General features: G+C 38.0%; 1 protein-coding gene across 12 annotated transcripts in view; it reads right to left on the minus strand.

The window, feature by feature from the left end:
* SYNE2 (spectrin repeat containing nuclear envelope protein 2) overlaps positions 1–21528 on the minus strand; it is a 429917-nt gene that overhangs the window by 209499 nt on the left and 198890 nt on the right. For all 12 annotated transcript variants that reach the window (XM_060174850.1, XM_060174845.1, XM_060174844.1 and 9 more), the window contains exons 35-44: positions 19254–19355; positions 16685–16867; positions 15916–16087; positions 15269–15381; positions 13099–13301; positions 11922–12041; positions 11536–11824; positions 7866–8017; positions 5449–5758; positions 3361–3525 (exon numbers count right to left, since the gene is read on the minus strand). In XM_060174850.1, the coding sequence (XP_060030833.1) occupies positions 3361–3525; positions 5449–5758; positions 7866–8017; positions 11536–11824; positions 11922–12041; positions 13099–13301; positions 15269–15381; positions 15916–16087; positions 16685–16867; positions 19254–19355 (1809 nt within the window). The remainder of the gene's footprint in view (positions 1–3360; positions 3526–5448; positions 5759–7865; positions 8018–11535; positions 11825–11921; positions 12042–13098; positions 13302–15268; positions 15382–15915; positions 16088–16684; positions 16868–19253; positions 19356–21528) is intronic.

The following is a 21528-nucleotide window of genomic DNA, read 5'->3' on the forward strand; positions in this document are numbered from 1 at the left end:
GCCTAGAATGTTCCCAGCTGTAACCAAGAACTGTGAACACATACTGACAGGGACTTGGAGGTTATACATGCTTCTATGCTAAATATATATATGAGCCCCGGGTCATATCGATGTGGTAAATAGTTAATTGTATTTATCTATTTTCTTCAAGTTTCAGAGCTACTCATTGCCCTGATTCAGCTTTCTAGTCCTATTCTCAACTCTGACACCATCTTCCCAGACAATATTTTTAGTTTACCTACAGGTTAGCTATCAAGATCCAACTAAAATTACCAGTTATGGGCCCCTACGAACATACCTAAAATAGACTTCCTAGCTTCTATCCACCCTAAAATTTCTATTCCCAACTGCTCTATTCCTACTTGATTGTTACTTTTTTTTAAATTTTTCTTAATGTTTTTCCCTTTTGTTGCCCTTTTTTTTTTATTGTTGTTGTTGTTGTTATTGATGTTGTTGTTGGATAGGACATAGAGGAATGGAGAGAGGAGGGGAAGACAGAGAGGGGGAGAGAAAGATAGACACCTGCAGACCTGCTTCACTGCCTGTGAAGTGACTCCCCTGCAGGTGGGGAACCAGGGGCTCGAACTGGGATGCTTACGCCTGTCCTTGCACTTGGCACCATGTGCGCTTAACCCACTGTGCTGCCACCCGACCCCTGACTGTTCCTATCATTAAACATTTTATCCTAATTTATATCTTACTTCATTTCAGCCATCAAGCTTCGGATACTACTATGCAAATATGGACCATTCTTCTAGTTTAGAATATTTCAGTGACATGCATTTTTGTTAGCATGGAACTTTTTGAATTCTATTACAATTTTCATTTATTAATGATTTAATATTCACTTACAAAATTATAACAGGTGTACAATTCACCACCTTTCCTACCACCAGGAATTTGTGTTCCCGTTCCCTCCACTGGAAACTGCAGTAGTTCTCCCAAGATCACAGATATGGGTTGACTATTATTTCTGTAATTATCTATCTATATTGACATATATTTGCCCTTTTTTCTATGGTCCTGCCTTCTCTTCCTTTCTAAATCACACCTATTACTTCTGAGTATCCTTTCTTTTTTTGCCTCTTCTCTGGGGATGAAATCATAGTAGTATATTTGCATTATAGAAAGATCTAGGTTGTGGTTCGGGAGGTGGCACAGTGGACAGAGCACTGGATTCTCAACCATGAGGTCCCAAGTTCAATCCCCAGCAGCATATGTATCAGAATGATGTTTGGTTCTTTCTCCACCTATATTTCTCATGAATAAATAAATAAATGAAATTCTAAAAATAAAGAAAAAGAAAAATAAAGATGTAGGGCATCCAAAAAGGTGTTTTGGAGAGTGTGGCACTGCAGACCAACAGCCTCTTCAGAAGTGTAATGTAACGAGATGAGGGTTTGTGCTAAGAAGCAAGAATGTGGGTTAGAGTATAGGGACAATTTGTTCAGATGATTTTGGGGCAAAAGAAAAAGCACTCAGTGTCTCACTAGACTGAGGAGCTTAGGAAAGGATGGTTAGATTTTTTTTTAAAAATTTTGTCTATATTTATTTATTCCCTTTTATTGTCCTTGTTGTTTTATTGTTGTAGTTATTATTGTTGTCGTCATTGTTGGATAAGATAGAGAGAAATGGTGAGAGGAAGGGAAGACAGAGAGGGGAAGAGAAAGATAGACACCTGCAGACCTGCTTCACCGCTTGTGACGCAATTCCCCTGCAGGTGGGGAGCCAGGGGCTCAAACCGGAATCCTTATGCGGGTCCTTGCTCTTTGCGCCACTTGCGCTTAACCCACTGCGCTACCGCCTGACTCCCAGTTAGATTTTTTACTTAAAAGCCTTCAGAGATGGTAGAGTTGTTCACAGGCAGAGAATACAGGAGTGAAAGCATGCTTGTTGGTAAAGAGCTCTCATGTAGTGATAAGACAATAAGTTTTTTGGAGGTGTGGGTGGGGGACATGTTTAACTACAAATAAACCAAAGCAGAAGTGTTTTGTCAGAAAGAAATTCTCATCAGACTGGGACTAGATGAGCAAGCCCATCACCTCCCTTGAACTCAGTTTACGTTGTGCAAACTGAGGGGATCTGAACTGGATAGATGTGAAGGTTCCCTCTTCCCATAACAAGAGGTTCTTTTAGTTTTTCTAGAGGACCCTGAACTCCTCAGGGTGAAGTTCATGTCTTATACTTTTCCTAGTATCAGAGACAACTGAAACAGTGCCTAGGACATGGTTAGTCTCAACTGCAAAAAGAGAAGACTACTCTTTTTTTTTAAAATTTTATTTATTTATTTATTTATTTTCCCTTTTTGTTGCCCTTGGTTTTTTTTTTGTTTGTTTGTTTGTTTTGTTTTTTATTGTTGTAGTCATTGTTATACAAGACAGAGAGAAATGGAGAGAGGAGTGGAAGACAGATAGGGGGACAGAAAGATAGACACCTACAGACCTGCTTCACTGCCTGTGAAGTGACTCCCCTGCAGGTGGGGAGCCGGGGCCTCGAACCAGGATCCTTAAACTGGTCCCCGTGCTTTGTATCACATGCACTTAATCTACTGCGCTACCACCCAACTCCCAACAACTCTTTCTTAAGATCAAACTGATCTTCAAAAAAAACTCTTGCTTGAGTCCCATGACCAAGATGAAATGAGGGGCAATAATAATGTCTCAAGCTCACATTAGCAGTGTTGCCATGAAACTCACCCAGGAAGATCTTCAGTCAAGAACTATGAAAGAAGTTGCTGAGAAAAGGTTTTACTTTGCTTTCTTCTAGTAGACACCAATTCGGCCTGTTTGTGTTGGATGTGCAAATGAGAATCCAAGAACATTCCTTTCAACAGTGCAGCTGAAATGCTGCACTACTTACTGTACATGGTGAGGTGTTGGAATGAGGGTGAGGATTTTGGAAGCCCTATAGGGGCTCTGGAGACAGCTCTTGTGTTGTCCATGAGTATGAAAATCAGTAAGATAAAAATTACACAACATCCACACCCCCATGATGAAGAGTGCAAAGTCAAAATATTTTCCTTTGATTTCACTGCATGTGATGCATCCTTTGACTATTTAAGGTCTCTGAAATGAAGACCTTAGGAGCTACAGACTAGCCATGCAAGGCATTTTTGAACATCATGAATAGGGGTATCATTTAACACATTTTATAAGTGTTGAATGACACTACATTTTATAAGTGCAAAAAAACCATTTGCAATCATTCAGTTAAGTCAAGCACATAAAAAAAAACACATTATATTTCTTTCTGGCTGATCAGTATGTTAATGATCTTAAAAGCACCTAAAATTTCTGAGAAAAGAGAATAAGTTAGTTTTGATTGAAATCTATACTGGATATGTGAATACTGTTTTCGTACCTGAAGTTTCTGCAGTTTTTCCTTAGCTGCTATTTGATCCAAAGGCTTATCAAACAAACTGAGAAATTCCTTAGAGAAATTATCCAGTGCAGTATTCAGTTCTGTGACACACACTTGGTATGAGTGGTGTTCTTTAACATGACCTTCCAATTTTTGTACAGAATCCTAAAAATAAAACCATTTAGATTTTACACATTACTTCTATTTTTTTCACTTAGAAAACAATTAAATAAAAAAGAGAATAATTAGACCATTGTTAACTATTTTTATGAGGTTTTATCTCAAAACAGGTATATGGCCAAAAAAAATTACACAATGTTAAGATAGTTAGTGTTTTAAATATTTTACTGTATAACTTCTTTCCTCCTTCCCCATGATTCTTACTGAAACCATGTTTGCTTTCCCCATACTTCTTTATTCTCAGTTCATTCCTTAGGATAATTTGTCAAGAGGTTTACAAAATGAAATGACTACAAATTATATCATCAAATCACAAACATCCATAATAAAGCCGCTCCCTTAATTATCCTTCTTATTAAAACCAAGTACCCACACGTTGAAATGACACTACATTGAGATCAACCTAACCCAAGTTTCCTTTCCTAAGAATCAAACTTAGAAACTCTGTGTTAGGAAAAAAGTAATCCTAACTCCAGAGAAAAGTCATCTTTATGCTGTCTTCCTGGAATAAGAAAATAGGGTGACCACACTTACTCGGAAAAATAGCTATTATTAAACTTAAAAAACTTAGTCATGTAAATTATTTTTTCTTTATTTTATTTTTATTATTATCTTTTTGCCTCCAGGGTTACCACTGGGGCTCAATACCGGCACTATGAATTCACTGCTACTGGAGGCCATTTTATTTTATTTTTCCCCATTTTTATCAGACAGGACAGAGAGAAATTGAAAGGGGAAGGTTAGACAGAGAGGGGGAGAGAAAGATAGACACCTGCAGACCTGCTTCACCACTTATGAAGCAACTCCCCTGCAGGTGGGGAGCTGGGGACTTAAATCTGGATCCTTGCATGGGTTCTTGCCCTTTGCACTATATGTGCTTAATACGGTGCACCACTGCCCAATCCCCCAGATATTTTTTAAATTTTAGTGATTTAATAATAATTGAAAAAACTGAGATAAGCGAGGTACAATTCCATCCAATCCCCATCCCTATCTACTCCATTGTAAGTTTCCCTATTCTTTATCCCTCTAGGAGTATGGACCAAAATTCGTTATGAGGTGCAGAAGGTGGAAGGTCATGCTTCTGTAATTCCTTCTCCACTAGACATGGGCACTGACAGGTCGATCCATACCCACAGCTTGTTTCTTTATTTCCCCACTGGGGTAGGGCTCTGAGGTGGTGAGGTTCCAGGACACATTGGTAAGGATATTATTTTTTTATCCCCATTCAATTCTTGCCAACTTTATAGGCATCTTACATGTCAAGACTTACATTAAATCTGGCTTTCAGTGTACCAAGGATTATAGAGAACTCTAAGATGAGAATGTACTCCCTGATGAAAGCTGGCACCTGACATCTTAAATCTTTCACGGCTTAATATGTGGATTCAAGAGAGGTAAAATGACAAGAAATTTTATATTGAATAGCAGCTATAAGCTATTACAACACATAATGAACAGAGATACACATGTGATGGGTGGATACCTGATTGACTCATGGATTATATTTATTATGTATATTATATTATAATATATACTGCTACATGTTTGGATACATTGGTGATGTATAAATATATAGCTAGACCAATGACAATGTTGTATAAATAACTTTGACCCTGTCAATATTCACAAATACATCTAAAGTATCTTAATCCTCTTCTAGTCCTAATGAGGGGAAACCCGATAAGAGGAAATGACATCCTCATCAAATAATCCACTCGAAAAACTGACTGGATTGATTCCTCCAACCTTGAAGAGATAGTATCGATGCTTCACCGAAAATTGAAAAATTCAAGTTAAAAAAATTTCCATTTCCTCAAATAACAGAAAAGCCAGCACCACATACAAATCTTTTGCAGCCATCCATAGTTAAGTCAATCACATACAATTCTGCATTGACCACGTTACCTGTAGTTGTTGTAGAAGACTTTCATGTAGGTGCTTTATTTCCAACCAAGGCTCTTCGCTGAAGCTGGAATTTTTAGTGCATTCTAAGAGGTATTTTCCTTGAGATTTTAATTCTTTTAGCAAGGATGTCAAATCTTGTGCTTTCTTGAGAAATTTCCTATAAATTTTTAACTGGGCTTCCTTCTCCTGCAAACCATGTTGCAGAGCAAAGCCCATTTCTTGTTTCTTTTTTAGTTCTGTGAGCATTAATCTCAGATCCTCCTTACTCTGTAAATACTTCTCTCCTTCTAACAGAAGCTTTTCTTGATGGCTAGATTTAACAAAATATTTTACAAGTGAAATGACAAACAGAATGCAAACAGAATGGTATTTTACAAATTATATTGCAATAAAAACCATAATAAAAAGCCTATTTTCTATTTTCAGAGACTCTTTGGACATTAAAATGTCTCAAAAACCACTAAAATCAACTCAGAAATTAAGAAAATGTCACTTGTAGCACTTACTAAAAAAATTTTTTTTCCTTTAAAAACTAGGCCACCTATTTCAGTTGGAAAGAGAGACTTAGGTATAGGGATAGAGAGAAAGGGAAGGATACTACAGCACCAAATCTTTCCCCACTGCAGTGGGTAATGGTTCTCAAACTTGGATCATATGCATAGGAGACCAAGTGTCTCCTAGGTAAGCTATCTTGCTGGCCCCAAATTACTATTATTTTAAAAGACATAACTTAGCAGGCTGGGTGGTAGCACACCTGGTAAAATGCATACACTGCTATGTGCAAAGACCTGGGTTCAAGCCCCCAGGCCCCACCTGCAGGGGTGGAAGTTTCATGAGCAGTGAAGCAGGTATACAGGTCTTTCTCTGTTGTTTTTTTTCTTCCTCTCTCTCCCTCTTTATTTCTCCCCTTCCTTTTCAATTTTTGTCTTTATATAAAATAAGTAAATAAATTAATTTTTTAATATTTATTTATTTATTTTCCCTTTTGTTGCCTTTGTTTTTATTGTTATAGTTATTATTGTTGTTGTTATTGATGTGGTCGTTGTTAGATAGGACGGAGAGAAATGGAGAGAGGAGGGGAAGAGAGAGAGGGGGAGAGAAAGACAGACACCTGCAGACCTGCTTTACCGCCTGTGAAACGACTCCCTGGTAGGTGGGGAGATGGGGACTCAAAGTGGGATCCTTATGCTGGTCCTTGCGCTTTGCACCATGTGCACTTAACCCTTTGCACTACCCCCAAGCACCCCCCTTTTAAAAAAAGATCTGTCTTTTTAAATATTTATTTAAATTTTAAAAAGACATAATTTGAACTGAGAGTAACTTAATAGTTTAGATTTTAAACTATTCTAAACATTCTGTTTATATATGATTACATAATTCTGATTCTGTTAGCTCTTTTCCATATAAGTAAATAAAATGTCATTATAATGGTGATAACCAGCACATATCCCCTATAACTGAAATTTAGGTATTTTAAAATTTTAATTGTTTATTTTATGAGCAAAAGAGAGAGAGACCAGAGCACTGCTCTTCCATCATATGTAGTACTTATGATGGAACCTAAGGTCTTACAAGTACAACTCATGAGATTTAACTGCTGAATCGCTTTTCTGGCCCCATTAAATTTAATTTTTATTACATTGCCTTCTTAAAAAAAACAACACAACATTCATATTTCCACCAAACATTAAATCTTTTAAGACTTGATACGAATTATGAATTTACCAGTATTATTCTTACTGAATTCAGACATTACAGTAGGAGTGTATTAGGATATATATGTGTGTGTATTATGTATATTATGTAATATTTATTTATGTATTGGATAGGGACAAAGAAATCAAGAGAGTAGAGACAAAGATACAAAGAGAAAAAGAGAGAGTCCTGCAGCAATGCTTCACTGCTTGCAAAGCTTCCCTCTTGCAAGTGGGGAATAGGGATTTGAACCCAGGCCCTTGCACATTGTGACATGTGTGATCAACTAAGTGTGCTACCACCTAGTCCCAGAATATATACTTAAAAGCATGAACAACATACAGATAATGAGGCAGTCCGGGGGAAGGGGTTTTGTGCAGAAGTCAGTGGTCAAGGTGGAATAATAGGCAGTGTTAACTTGTTGTGGATTGATGCACAAGCCAAAACACTGCAAAAAGTTGACAGAGTGTTTCATATCTGACCAGAGAACTATTTCTTTTCACTTCTATGAAGAGAAACATTATGTAGGTCACTAATGTTAATAATTTACTCCCCAATAGATATTGTATCCAAATCTACAACACAAAACATACTTGTTATTGCTTCCTTATACACACACACACACACACACACATACACACACACACTGACACTCACACACACACACAAACACACTCACACACACACCAAAAAACATAAAAGTGTGAAGACGTGCCCTTTACCTCAGATAAGTGTTGGCTAAATGAAGTGTGTTGTCCCACTGGTCCTTGATATCAGCAAGGTTCTGTGGAACCAACACAGCTTGGCTGCCCTCAGCCTGATTCATGATGGTCTCTATTTTAGCATCCCCTTCAGGTTTTAGTAATATGATTTCCTGAATTAAATGGAAAATATTATATAAATTATTCACATCATTTAGGTATCTTCACATAATTATCTTTTATTTATATATTGTATTGAGAGTCTAACTATGCAAATGAATTTAAAATTATTCTTTGTCACTTGTGACCTCCATCAATTAAAATCTCTTAACGTTATATAGAACTGACTCTTAATAAAGTTTTGTTGGATTGATCTGATTTCACTCTTGCTCCCCTTTTGATTTTTTTTTCTTTATTGGGTGATTAATGGTTTACAGTCAACAGTAAAATGCAGTAGTTTGCACACGTGTGATATTTCTCAGTTTTCCACATAATAATTCAACCCCCACTAGGTCCTCCTCTGCCAATATGTACTAGAACCTAATCCCTCTCTCTCTCACACACACACTTCAGAGTCTTATTTTGGTGCAATACACCACCCTTTTGGTTTCTGGGTTTTTTTTGTTTTTTTTTTTTTGCCTCCAGTAGCTAGGGCTCAGTGCCAGTACTATGAATCCACCGCTTGTGGTAGCCATTTTTTCTATTTTGTTGGGTAGGACACAGAGAAATTGAGAGGGGGAAGGGAGTTAGAGAGAGAGAGAGAGAAATACAGACACCTGCAGACCTACTTCACCAATCACGAAGTGTTCCCACTGCAAGGGGTAGCTGGGGATTCATACCTGGGTCCCTGAGCAGTCCTGGTGCACAGTACTATGTGCGTTTAACCAGGTGTGCCACTGCCTGGTCCCCTCTAACTGCTTTCAAATGAATTATATACCAATAAAGCAGAGGTAAATCCACTATGCTATCACCTTAATAGTCTGTAGATGGAGAGTAGAGGAAATAAAACATTTATACACCCAAATTAGATTTATGACAGTCTCAAAAAAAAAAAGTAATGTCCCTCATGTCAATTCTTGTCTCTCTTGTCATGATGTTATCAATTCCTGTTCTCTTTCTTTTCTTCAAAAACCAGCAGGCTTTTCCTTTCTATGATAATATTACTCCAAATTCATCACAACTAGAAAACTTTTTGGATATAGTCCCAATTTTTTTTTTCAATGTGGCATCAGGGAATGAACTACAGGTCTCATGCATATATATTAATGAGTAGCCTCCAGGTTTAAAATTTTCCCTCTTCTTTAGAGAGAGAAAATATGAAATGAGAGACACCATACAATCATACATGAAGCATCCCCAGGACATATATGGTGTCAGGATTTGAACACAGGATCTAAAGCCTGGTAAGATCCATGCATAGTCATCCAGGTGAACAATCTCCAAGCCTTCCAATTGCTTCAATAAGCTTCATCAACCCTTTTGACATGTTCTTACTCCAAAAATAGCTTTTGGGGTGGGTGGGTTGGACAGTGGCGTGTTGGGCGGTGGTGCAGTGTGTTAAGCGCACATAGCGTGTAGCCTAAGGACCAGCATGAGGATCCCAGTCCAGCTCCCAGCCCCCCACCTGCGGGGGAGTCGCTTCGCAGGCGGTGAAGCAGGTCTGCAAGTGTCTTTCTCTCCCCCTCTCTGTCTTCCCCTCCTCTCTCGATTTCTCTCTGTCCTATCCAACAACAACGACAATGACAACAACAACAGCAATAAACAACAAGGGCAACAAAGGGAAAAAATGCCTACAGAAGCAGTGAATTCATAGTACAGGCACCGAGTCCCAACAATAATCCTGGAGCCAAAAAAATAAGCAAAATTAAAATACCTTTACTGACATTATTTCAGTTCTCCGGAGTTCTTTTTAAGCATATGTACTTCTGTCCTCTGTATTTTTACCCCTCTATCTTTGACTAGCAAGTTTTCTGAATTGCTCCTTAGATAGAAAGTAAGCTCAAGGGAGTCAGGCGATAGCACAGATTCAAGTACACATGGCACGAACCACAAGGACCAGCTTAAGGATCTGGTTTGAGTCCCCAGCTCCTCACCTACAGGGGTGTCGCTTCACAAGTGGTGAGGCAAGTCTGCAGGTGTCTATCTTTCTGTCCCCATCTCTGTCTTCCCCTCCTCTCTCCATTTCTCTTTGTCCTAATAACAATGACAATAAATACAATAATAAAAAACAACAAGGGCAACAAAAGGGAAAATAAATATTAAAAAAATTAAAAAGTAAGCTCAAGGAACATTGAGAGGTCCTTGCCTCTACAACCCACTAAATATTAATAATGTTCATAAGTCACACAGCCCATTTGCTATCTAATAACTTAGAAACCACACAACCTAGTAAAAAATCTAATAACATCTACAAACTATACACAGGCATTCTAAAGAAGAGTTACTCTCTTGGGGGCCAGGTGGTGGCACACTTGGTTAAGCCTGCACATTGTTATGTGTGTGGACCTGTTTGAGTTTCCACTTCCCATCTACTGATGGGAAGCTTCACAAGCAGTGAAGCATGTCTGTAGGTGTTTTTCTTTATATATATATATATATATTTTTTTTTTTTTTTTTCCCCTTTGTTGCCCTTGTTTTTTACTGTTGTAGTAGTCATTCTTGTTGTTGTCGTTGTTAGATAGGACAGAGAGAAATGGACAAAGAAGGGGAAGACAGAGAGGGGGAGAGAAAGATAAGATACCTGCAGACCTGTTTCAACACCTGTGAAGCAACTCTCCCAGGTGGGGATCTAGGGGCTCAAACCAGGATCCTCATGGGTCCTTGGTCCTTGCGCTTCATACCGGCTGCACTACCGCATGACTCCCTGCAGGTGTCTTTCTTTCTATGCCCCCTCCACCTCCCCATCCCCAATTTCTTTCTTTTTTAAAATTTTTAAAAAATATTTATTTACTTATTTATTTATTCCCTTTTGTTGCCCTTGTTGTTTTATTGTTATAGTTACTATTGATGTTGTTGTTATTGGATAGGACAGAGAGAAATGGAGAGAGGCAGGGAAGACGGGGGGGGGGGGAGAAAAAATAGACACCTACAGATCTGCTTCAGTGCCTATGAAGTGACTCCTCTGTAGGTGGGGAGCTGAGGGCTCAAACCGGAATCCTTAAGCTGGTCCTTGCTTTGCACTACGTGCGCTTAACCCGCTGCACTACTGCCTGACTCTCCCCATCCCCAATTTCTATCTGTCCTATGAAATGAAAGGAAAGGAAATGAAAAATGGCCTCCAGGATTCATTGTGCAGACCTAGTCATAACCCTGATGGCAATGAAAACAGTTCCTCTCTACTCCTTTGACATTGCCAGTGCTTCTAGAGCACTGACAGATATTCCCTTTATATCCTAGAAAATCCCTTCCTCCCCTAGAATTCCACCTCTGACTTATTGCCTTTATTTCAAATCTTCTGCATTCAGTGAAGACAGGCAATAACAGGGTGCTGCCCTCCCAAAGAGGATATACTTTCTCTCTTTTGTATGCATTAAAATAATTTTAGATCCATCACAGTCATCTAAATTTCTTCAACCATTACAGTGATCCTTTTTTTTTTTCCATTAAGAGACTTATCTTTGCAGCTTTCTTCTACATCTTTTCAAAGTAAGAGATCACATTAACCTAAGAAATTTAGCTTTCACAGTTATACCTTTATTTTTTGAATTCTCTCCTCAAGTGGCATTTTGCCTTCAGATGAATTCAAAACCATAAGAGACTCTTTAATCTCTGTTATCCATTGAATTACATCATGTGCAAGATCATCAAAGCTTTGGCTTTCAGCAGCTGTTAACTTATCCTCATCCTCAATTTCAGATAATTGTCCCAATAATGTCTGGTATCTACTAATCAAATGTGTTGATTCCATTATTATTTCTTCTTCCGTAATCCCATATTCCTTCAAAGAGTTGTTCACTTGGGCTATAGATTCAAACTGTTCCCTGTAAAATTCAAGTATCAGTGAAGGTTTAGAGAAGCCACAACACCATGTTGGAATCCATATCACAGGAAGTACATTTCATACAAGACAAAGTATACCTTTTTCTATCTAGAACTTGGTAAAATAGGTCCGTTTTCTCTCCAGATTCTTCCATCTCTTTCCATTTCTCTTCCTGATTCGTCAACCACTTACTCAGATTCTTGTGGTCATCCTGGAGTCTGAATATAAATAAGCAAAGGAGTGTTCATCTAAAGAGAAGTCTGCAATCTTGACTAGTCTCATGATCCAACCACATTTATACAAATATTTTTGTTACTTTAAAAAAATTTTTTTAATTTGTAACTTTAAAACCTGAATGAAATTATCCTGAATTATGGTGATATCCTATAAAGCAACGAGTCACACACACGTATCATATGGAAATAATAGGGATTAGCTGATAGGTCATCAGGTAGAATCCATATCTCACCAACCATGAGGCTTTGAATTCAAATACCAGTTTATCACATGGAAACACCACCGTATTGAAGGAAGCTCATGGATGTGGTATCTCTAATTCTCTCTCTCTCTTCTTTTTCTCTAAAATGTTTCAAAATGGAAAACGTTAGCCTAGGAGAGCAGTGGTATTTATTACACATGTTCAAAGCCTCAAAGATACTTTTTTTTTCTTAAAAAAAAGATTAAGAGATGGTGCAACAGTAGTGCACAGGACTTTCAAGAAAGAGGTCAGCTTCACTATCTGGTACCATTAACCTCCAGAACTGAGAAGTGATCTGCTAAAACAAAATAAAAACAAACCAACAGGGGCCAGGTGGTGGCGCACCTGGTTGAGCACATGTATTACAATGCACAAGGATGCAGGTTCGAGCCCCTAGTCCCCGCCTGCAGAGGGAAAGCTTTGCAAGTGGTGAAGCAGTGCTGCAGGTGTCTCTCTGTCTCTCTTCCTCTCTATCACCCTCTTCCCTCTTGATTTCTGGCTGTCCTTATCCAATAAATAAAGATTAAAAAAAAATTAAATTAAAAAAAAAAACCAAAAAGGATGAAGAGGAGGGGGAGAAGAAGAAATAATAGTAAACATTTTTTTTGGACTTTCCCCTGATTCTTTGCCTCTAAATAATTTGAACTTCTATCTTCCTAGAACTAAAATCAAATTTAAAAGTATGCAATATACTTGTGGAATCTGTTTATCCCACACTGCTAGTTTTACCTCAGCAGAGTACCAGATAAAGATCCCAGTAGGTAACACGTCATTTAGCCATCACCTATATTTCCTACCTCAGTAGCTGCTGCACACAGTCATCAAGCTCCTTTGCTCGTGCCTGGCATATGGATTCCATTTTTTCTAATTCTGTTTCTTCACTTACAATCCAGCTGTCAAGCTCCTTAACATATGCTTTGGGCAGATGCTTCTTCACATGATTTAATACAGTTGCCACCTGTTGTATTTCACTGCCTTTTCCTTCAAGAGTCAAAAAATCCTTAAGAAAGACAAAAAGTCAAATGTGTCTTCCTGGCAAGTGTAAGTATGCTATCTCTGCTACCCCTACGGCATTGTCCAAAGCTGACATGTTAACATCCAATACAAGACAAGGACTATGAAGATATGGGCTAACACCAATGGCAAATGATCAAAAGGTCATTTATATTCGTTCTAGAATGTGAGTGAAGAGTTACATTTCCATGTAGCCCCCTGGTAATTTCATCAAGTAGAACAATGAATATAGTGACACCAGGAAGGTGAGTGGGAGTAAAACCAGGAGTATTGCATTTTCCTATCCTGGCTCTATTCAGTTCTACATAGTTGCTCCTTTCTGGTCATCAATACATAAAACTAAACAGACTATTCTGCATTTCATTTTGTCTAAATCAGAATTTTATTTTCATGTTTATATTTCTTTCTTTTTTTATTTTCGTGTCTTTCTTTCTTTTCTTTTCTTTTTTTTTTTTTGCCTCCTGGGTTATCACTGGGGCTCAGTGCCTGCACTACAAATCCACTGCTCCTAGCAGCCATCTTTTCCTTTTTTTTTTTTTTTTTTTTGCTGTTGGATAGGACAGAAAGAAATGGAGAGAGGAGGGGAAGACAGAGAGGAGGAGGGGAAGACAGACACCTGTAGACCTGCTTCACTGCTTGTGAAGTGACCCCCCCCACCACAGGTGGGGAGTTAGGGTCTCAAACGAGGATCTTTGCACTGGTCCCTGAGCTTCATACTTGACCCAGTGCGTCACCACCTGGCCCCTCATATTTATATTTCAAGTTGCTCAGTGGGCAAGACAATTACTCAATGGGTAAAATTAATGGCAAACTCACATACATGACTTCAAACTAAAAAAGAGAAGAAAGGTGATTTTCTCAATAGTGAGGTATCATTGTGCACAGGGAAGAAGCTCTATGAGTAGAGGATAAGTCTGCATGTATAAGGTTCAGGGTCCCTTTTCCTTTCCCTGTCTCTCAATAGATAAACAAACAAACAGGTTTTTAAAAATTAAAAAATGGCATCACCAAAGCAAAGAATTAAACAATAGACAATCAGTACTATCATAATCCCAGAGTTTAAAAATATTTGGGTAAATGCCAGGTTACTTGGAATATTACCTTTATGTAGAAAAACTAGTTAAGTCTATGTGAGAATGTCATACATCAGAAAAGGTAACAGCAGCAAATGCTGGAGAGGGTGTGGGGTCAAAGGAACCCTCCTGCACTGCTGGTGGGAATGTCAATTGGTCCAACCTCTGTGGAGGAGAACAGTCTGGAGAACTCTCAGAAGGCTAGAAATGGACCTACCCTATGATCCTGCAATTCCCCTCCTGGGGATATATCCTAAGGAACCCAACACATCCATCCAAAAAGATCTGTGTACACATATGTTCTTGGCAGCACAATTTGTAATAGCCAAAACCTGGAAGCAACCCAGGTGTCCAACAACAGATGAGTGGCTGAGCAAGTTGTGGTATATATACACAATGGAATACTACTCAGCTGTAAAAAATGGTGACTTCACCGTTTTCAGCCGATCTTGGATGGACCTTGAAAAAATCATGTTGAGTGAAATAAGTCAGAAACTGAAGGATGAATATGGGATGATCTCACTCTCAGGCCGAAGTTGAAAAACAAGATTAGAAAAGAAAACACAAGTCGAACCTGAAATGGAATTGGAGTATGACACCAAAGTAAAAGACTCTGGGGTGGGTGGGTGGATGGGGAGAATATAGGTCCATGAAAGATGATGAATGACATAGTGGGGGTTGTATTGTTAAATGGGAATCTGGGGAATGTTATGCATGTACAAACTATTGTATTTACTGTTGAATGTAAAACATTAATTCCCCAATAAAGAAATAAATTATTTAAAAAAAAACTAGTTAAGTCAAAGTAATGATTAATCTATCAATTTAAGTACAACTGCATGCTGCTAGTATTTTAATTCTATTAAAATTAAGGTCTTACAGAAAGTTTTTGTAGCTTTTCTTCCATGTTGTTTTTTGTTTCTGATGATTCAAAACAGTCCTTAAGGTTCATTTTAATGTCGCTGAACCAGTCATTAAAGTTCTTGCATTGATCTATATGGGGGAAGACAAGGGGGGGGGAAACACACTATAGTTCATTCAAGAAAGACTTCAGGCACCATGTCAAAGTGAGAAATTTTTAAATTTACTTTCTAATCCAACTGTACAAGTCATTACGTAAGTGGCAATAAGAGCTCAAATCTCCTTCCCAAACACAGACACTTGAAGACCTTTGCAGGAACAGCCTGCTCACTGACATGTCCTTAGATCACCAGTAACTCACCATCCCACTGGCCACAATGAAAGACCAAATACCAGAACACCAGGGACTTTCCTTCACAAAATAAAGATTTTGAGCTTAAAAAAAAAAGTTATTTGCAACAGGCACAGACTAGTAAGTGTCCCCCACACTACCCCACAAATATTTACCTGAAGATTATTTTTTTAAATAGAATGTATCCAACCACCTCTAAGGAGATTTAGATGAATTAAAATAAAATTAGATGAATTAGCCTTTGTAGTAATCACACATTGTACTTAAACACGTTAAGATGCCCAGAAACATAGTAAGAGAAAATCAGCACTTACCATTTAGCAACTTAGAAAAGTGATCTTGCAAAACACTTTTCTTGGTATTAAATAAATCACTGACACTTTCATACTGCTTTTTTAATTCATAGAGTTCAGGAGTCAAACAACCAATTTGATTTTCAAGTAATATCATACTGTGCTTTTGCTGTAGAATTTGTTGTTGTATTTCCTAAATATATAAACAAAACACAAAGCATATTAGATCTTAATAGCTCTTGTAAAATCAGATGACTTTCTGAAATTGAGTGCATTTACTTTCACTTATCCAGTGAGTGTAAATACAGTGCATTATGATGTTAAATAATTATGTTCACAGGGAGTCGGGCGGTAGCGCAGCAGGTTAAGCGCACATGGCACAAAGCACAAGGAGCGGCATAAGGATCCTGGTTCGAGCCCCTGGCTCCCCACCTGCAGGGGAGTCGCATCACAGGCGATGAAGCAGGTCTGCAGGTGTCTATCTTTCTCTCCCCCTCTCTGTCTTCCCCTCCTCTCTCCATTTCTCTCTGTCCTATCCGACAATGATGACATCAATAACAATAACTACAAAAAAGGGCAACAAAAGGAAGATAAATAAATATAAATAAATAAATTTAAAAAATTCATTAAAAAAAATAATTATGTTCACAAAGGAATTCAAAGGTTAAAGTACAAAATTACTACGAGCTGTTGTGAGCTTTTTCCTGGCTTTCATTTTTTATTAATCTCAAGAGGCCATGGCTAATCAAAAATAAATATGAACCACAGAAAACAAGTAGCTAGCAAGTACCTCTAGTTTAGTAAAGATCTCCAAGCTGTCGGAAGGAGAAAGGGCCTTTAAGAGAGACTCAGTCATTCCAATTTGGGTCTTGGCTTGGTCAAGATCCTCCTGTAGTTCAGCAGTGCTGATGGATTCTCCCAGTAAACATGCTTTTACAGCTTCTATCTTCTTCAAAATAGAAGTCTTCATGACCTGAAGTTATGAAAAAAAATACAAATTATCATATGGCATAATTGCACTAGACATTATATTTATTCATTATTACATATTTTCATTACTTTTTAGATAGAGTCAGAGGAAGAAAGCAAAGTATCTAAGCTTCTTCAATGCAGTGGGGCCCAGGCTCAAACCTGGGTCATACACATAGTAAAGCAATGTACCATCCAAATGAGTTATTACACCAATTCTAGATAGTATTGTTATTATTACTGATGTAACATTCGTTTACAGTATTACATGATTTTTATCTGGGGCTGGGTGATAGCACACTCAGTTAAGTGCATATGTTACCATGTACAAGGACTCAGGTTCAAGCTCCTGGTCCTCACCTGTGGGCAGGGAGGAGGAAACTAAATGAGTGATAGAACAGTACAGCAAGTGTCTCTCTTCCTCTCTATCTTTCCTTTTCATTTCAGTCTCTTTCTATCCAATAAATGAGTAAATAAAAGTTTTAAAAAGATTTATTATCAGCTAGATTTTAAGACAACAGCATTGCTAGTGAATGGATTCATTTCACTTAATTTCATGGGAAACAACTTTTTTTTCAATAAATACTTTTTCTTTTTAACTTTATTAATTTTATTTGACAGGACAAAGAGAAACTGAGAGGGAAGGGGTATAGAGAGGGAGAGACGCAAAGAGACACCCGCAGCACTGCTTTATTACTCATGAAGCTTTCTTTCTGCAGGTGGGGACTGCAGGCTTGAACCTAGGTCTTTGAGCATGGTAACACATGCACTTAACCAGGTGTTGCATTGCCTGGCTATGGTAAATAAATTATTATGTGCTTAGAATTCACTATTCTATATTACTTCCCTACTAGAATGATGCAGTGCAAAGAACAAAAATAAAATGAAAATCATGAAACATTCTCATTTTTTTTTCTAGGATACTAATTTCAATCATTCCCCTACAACACATTTTATCTAGCACAACACATGAGGTACTAGCCAATGGTGCACACTCGAAAATGTTAAAACAGGAAAATTAAACTTTCAGCATTTAAGTGGTTATGATGCACACAAGACCATAGTAAATACTTTATGTACAAAACATGGGCTCAAAAAGGTTAAGCAACTTGCCCAAGATCATAGAGAGGCAGGAGGCAGAGCCAAGAACTTACTTAGACTCAGAGTTCATGTCTCAGACACCATGCTTTTTGATTTAAATAAAAATTGTAACAGGTGCCTGAAGATGGCTCACGTCATAGAGAACCCGCTGTGGAAGGTCCTGGGTTTGAGAGCCAGTACCACAGGGACACACAGTGACCAGCACTGGGGGAGCTTCGTGAAAGGTGAAGTGGTGCTGAAGTGTTGCTCCTCTCCCTCTCTGTCTCCCTCTCCCTCCCTCCCTCCCTCCCTCCCTCTCTTTCTCCCTCCTTCCCTCTCTCTTTCTCAACAATGAGTTGAACAAACTGGACCCAGGAGGTGGCTTAGTGGCATCACACAAGTAAACTCGTAAGTTTATACCCCAATGACACATTACAAAAAAAAAAAAAAGAGCCACACCTTGAAATAAACAAACAGAAAATAAAATTATAATAATCTCTTCACAAACAGAAACTCATACTTTGTATAATACTGCTATTTCTCACCTCACCTAGCAGTTAGTAAACCAAGAATCGAATCACCTGAGCCTTATTCTCCTTCCCATACCCAAAGCACTCATGATGAAACCCATGTTGTTTCACATGTCCCCTCCAGACAAGGGACTTGTGAAGTAAGTGAAATGACAAAAGAATGCAAAGTATATGATTTGATTTTAAAAAACAGAATATACTAAACCATACCAACTATTTAAAAATGTTATATGCAATATAAAAAATGAATACAGATGATTAAATAGAAACCTTGTTTTTATTTAGATTAAAGATTCAGCATCCTGGTTTATAAACATTACTCTAGAGAATACAGAGGATCTTTTTAAAAATATTTTATTTGTTTATTATTGGATAGACAGAGAGAAATTGAGAGTGGGTGGGGAGTTAGAGAAAGAGACAGACACCTGCAGCCCTTTTCCACCATTCATGAAGCTTTCCCCCTGCATGTGGGGACCATGGGCTTGAACCTGGGACCTTGAGCACTGTAAGGTGTGTGCTAACCAGGTGCACCACTCACTGCCTGGCCCCCACAGAGGATTTTTAATTATAACTGTCAAATAAAAACTATCTTACCTAAATTATGGTGGTTATCTTTTTAGAGGGAGGTAGAGGCACAGAACTTCGTTGGTAGGTGTGCTATGAAACTATACCCTATAATCTCATAAGTTTGTAATCACTATTTTATCAATGATATAAAAAAATAAAATTCTTACCAGCACCAAATAAACAAACAATTGAATAAAATAAAAATTCTCTTACCTGCAACTCAAGAGGTACTTCACTGCTTTGAAGCAAGAGCTGTATTTTCGCCACCTTTTCAGAAAATTCTAGAGACTTCTGTTCATGAATTTCTAAATCTCCCTAAAATACATAATTTTAATGGAAGATATATTTTAATTTTAAACCTTAGTTTCTGGTACTCTCGAGTATTATTATTAACATGTAGAAACTGAAGGAGCATGTCAATTTCCCCCTAATCACAAGTTTTTTTTTACTGAATTCTGTGACTTATAAACTCAAATGCCTTCCTGTGTTAAACAAATGTTACAACTGAAAGAAGCATTCAAGTTACACCACAAAAGGGGAGGCTAACTTGTGCCACCGTTGAATACAAGATCTGTCCAAATAGACTGCATTTCATAGATGTAAGGATAGGAATGGTGCCAACATAAATAAAGACACACACACACACACTCAGAGTATATAAAAACTGGCCCACAGGTTGGTAGTCACATAGTCCTTCAAATGAAAGAAAGAAAAAAAAAAACTTATACATCAAGACAAACTTAATGGATTCAGTGAAAATTCATCCATACTTAGAAAATCACAGCTTTACTTCATGTCTATAGCCACAGAATAGGAAACCTATAACTTTTTAAGCACTATGAACACTTTTCCAAATGTGTGCAAATAGATGTGAATTAGTAAGTGAATATAATGAAAAAAAAATTTACTCAGGGCAAGTACAGCAGTAGTACACCAGACTTGCATGCAGAGACCCCTCAGCCCCTACCCAGAGGCCTCAGGTTCAGTCTCTAGTACCACCATATACCAGAGATGAGCAGTGTCCTAATCTCATTCTCCTGTTCTCTGGCTCTCTCAGAAAGAAACTTTTTTTTTTTTTTTTTGCCTCCAGGGTTATTGCTGGGGCTGGTGCCTGCACTACAAATCCACTGCTCCTGGAGGCCATCCTTTCCATTTTGTTGTCCTTGTTGTTGTTATTGCTGTTATTGTTGCTGGGGAGGACAGAGAGAAATTGAGAGAGGATGGGGAAAAAATAGGGGGAGAGAAAGATAGGCACCTACAGACCTGCTTCACTGCTTGTGAAGCGACCCCCCCTGCAGGTGGGGAGCCAGGGACTGGAACCAGGATCCTTGTGCCAGTCCTTGCGTTTCGCGCCACATGAGCTTAACCTGCTGCACTACCACCTGCACCCTGAAACAAATCTTTTTTTAATTACAAAAATTAAAGGTAAATGAGGTCTGAAGCAGTAGATATGCATACTGAAAAGTCATCAACCATAATATACTTGTATTTTATATGAAATATACTTAATTCCCAATATTTTCGTGACCTATGAAGACTGTGACATTATATGACCCAGTAATATGCAAACAAGCAATTAGAAAAGGCTTCTTTCTAGAGTTAAAAATGTCAACTTATTCTTTCCTAATGACAAAATCTAAGATTACTGTTTTTAAAACTAGCTTTAAAAGAACTGTAAGGGGCCCAGGCAGTGGCATATCTGGTTGAGTACACACGTGACCATGCACAAAACCCGGGCTTGAGTCCCTATTCACTACCTGAAGGGTGGACAATTCACAAGAGGTGAAGCAGGTCTACAGGTGTTTATCTTTCTTTCTCCCTCTCTGTCTCCCCCCTCAGTTGTTCTCTGTCCTGTCAAACAAAATAGAAAGAAAAAAAAATCTGTCAAGATACTGGTCGTGAATCTTCTGTTTTTTTTTTTCTTTCCCCCTTTATCTTTTGAGGGATTGCTTAATGTAAATTAGGAAGGTTATCCCTAACCATTATCTAGTTCAAGGGTTAACAGTCTGAGGGCTGGTTACCTATTTTTATAAATAAAGTTTCACTGAACCCCAACTACTTTCAAGCGTTTATGCATCATAAATGACTGCTTTCATGATACAGCTGGTTGAGCAGTTTACCTAAGTGATTAAATTATCTGAGTCTAAAATATCTACTATTTGACCCTTTAAGGGAAAAATTTCAACTCCTGGGCCCAGGGTCACCACTTAGAAAACTGATTTTTTTAATTGAGGAAATACAATTTTGCATGTTGTTTCAGAGGTTCTGTTTCACCAGAAAATTAAGGCATTTGAAGTCGTTCCTAAAAGTTTCTTCCTAACATTTTTAGGCTATAAACATTTGTGGCAGTCTGATGAATCTTACAGATCCCTTATATAAGAAATTCTAACGACAAAATGAAACAAATTACTTACGATCAAACTGGAAAGCAATTGCACTGGGTCACAGTCATCAAAATATTAATAGCCTGTAGTATAGTAATATATGT

Source organism: Erinaceus europaeus, chromosome 16 (assembly GCF_950295315.1).
Source record: "Erinaceus europaeus chromosome 16, mEriEur2.1, whole genome shotgun sequence".
In the NCBI taxonomy this organism is placed as follows: Eukaryota; Metazoa; Chordata; class Mammalia; order Eulipotyphla; family Erinaceidae; genus Erinaceus; species Erinaceus europaeus.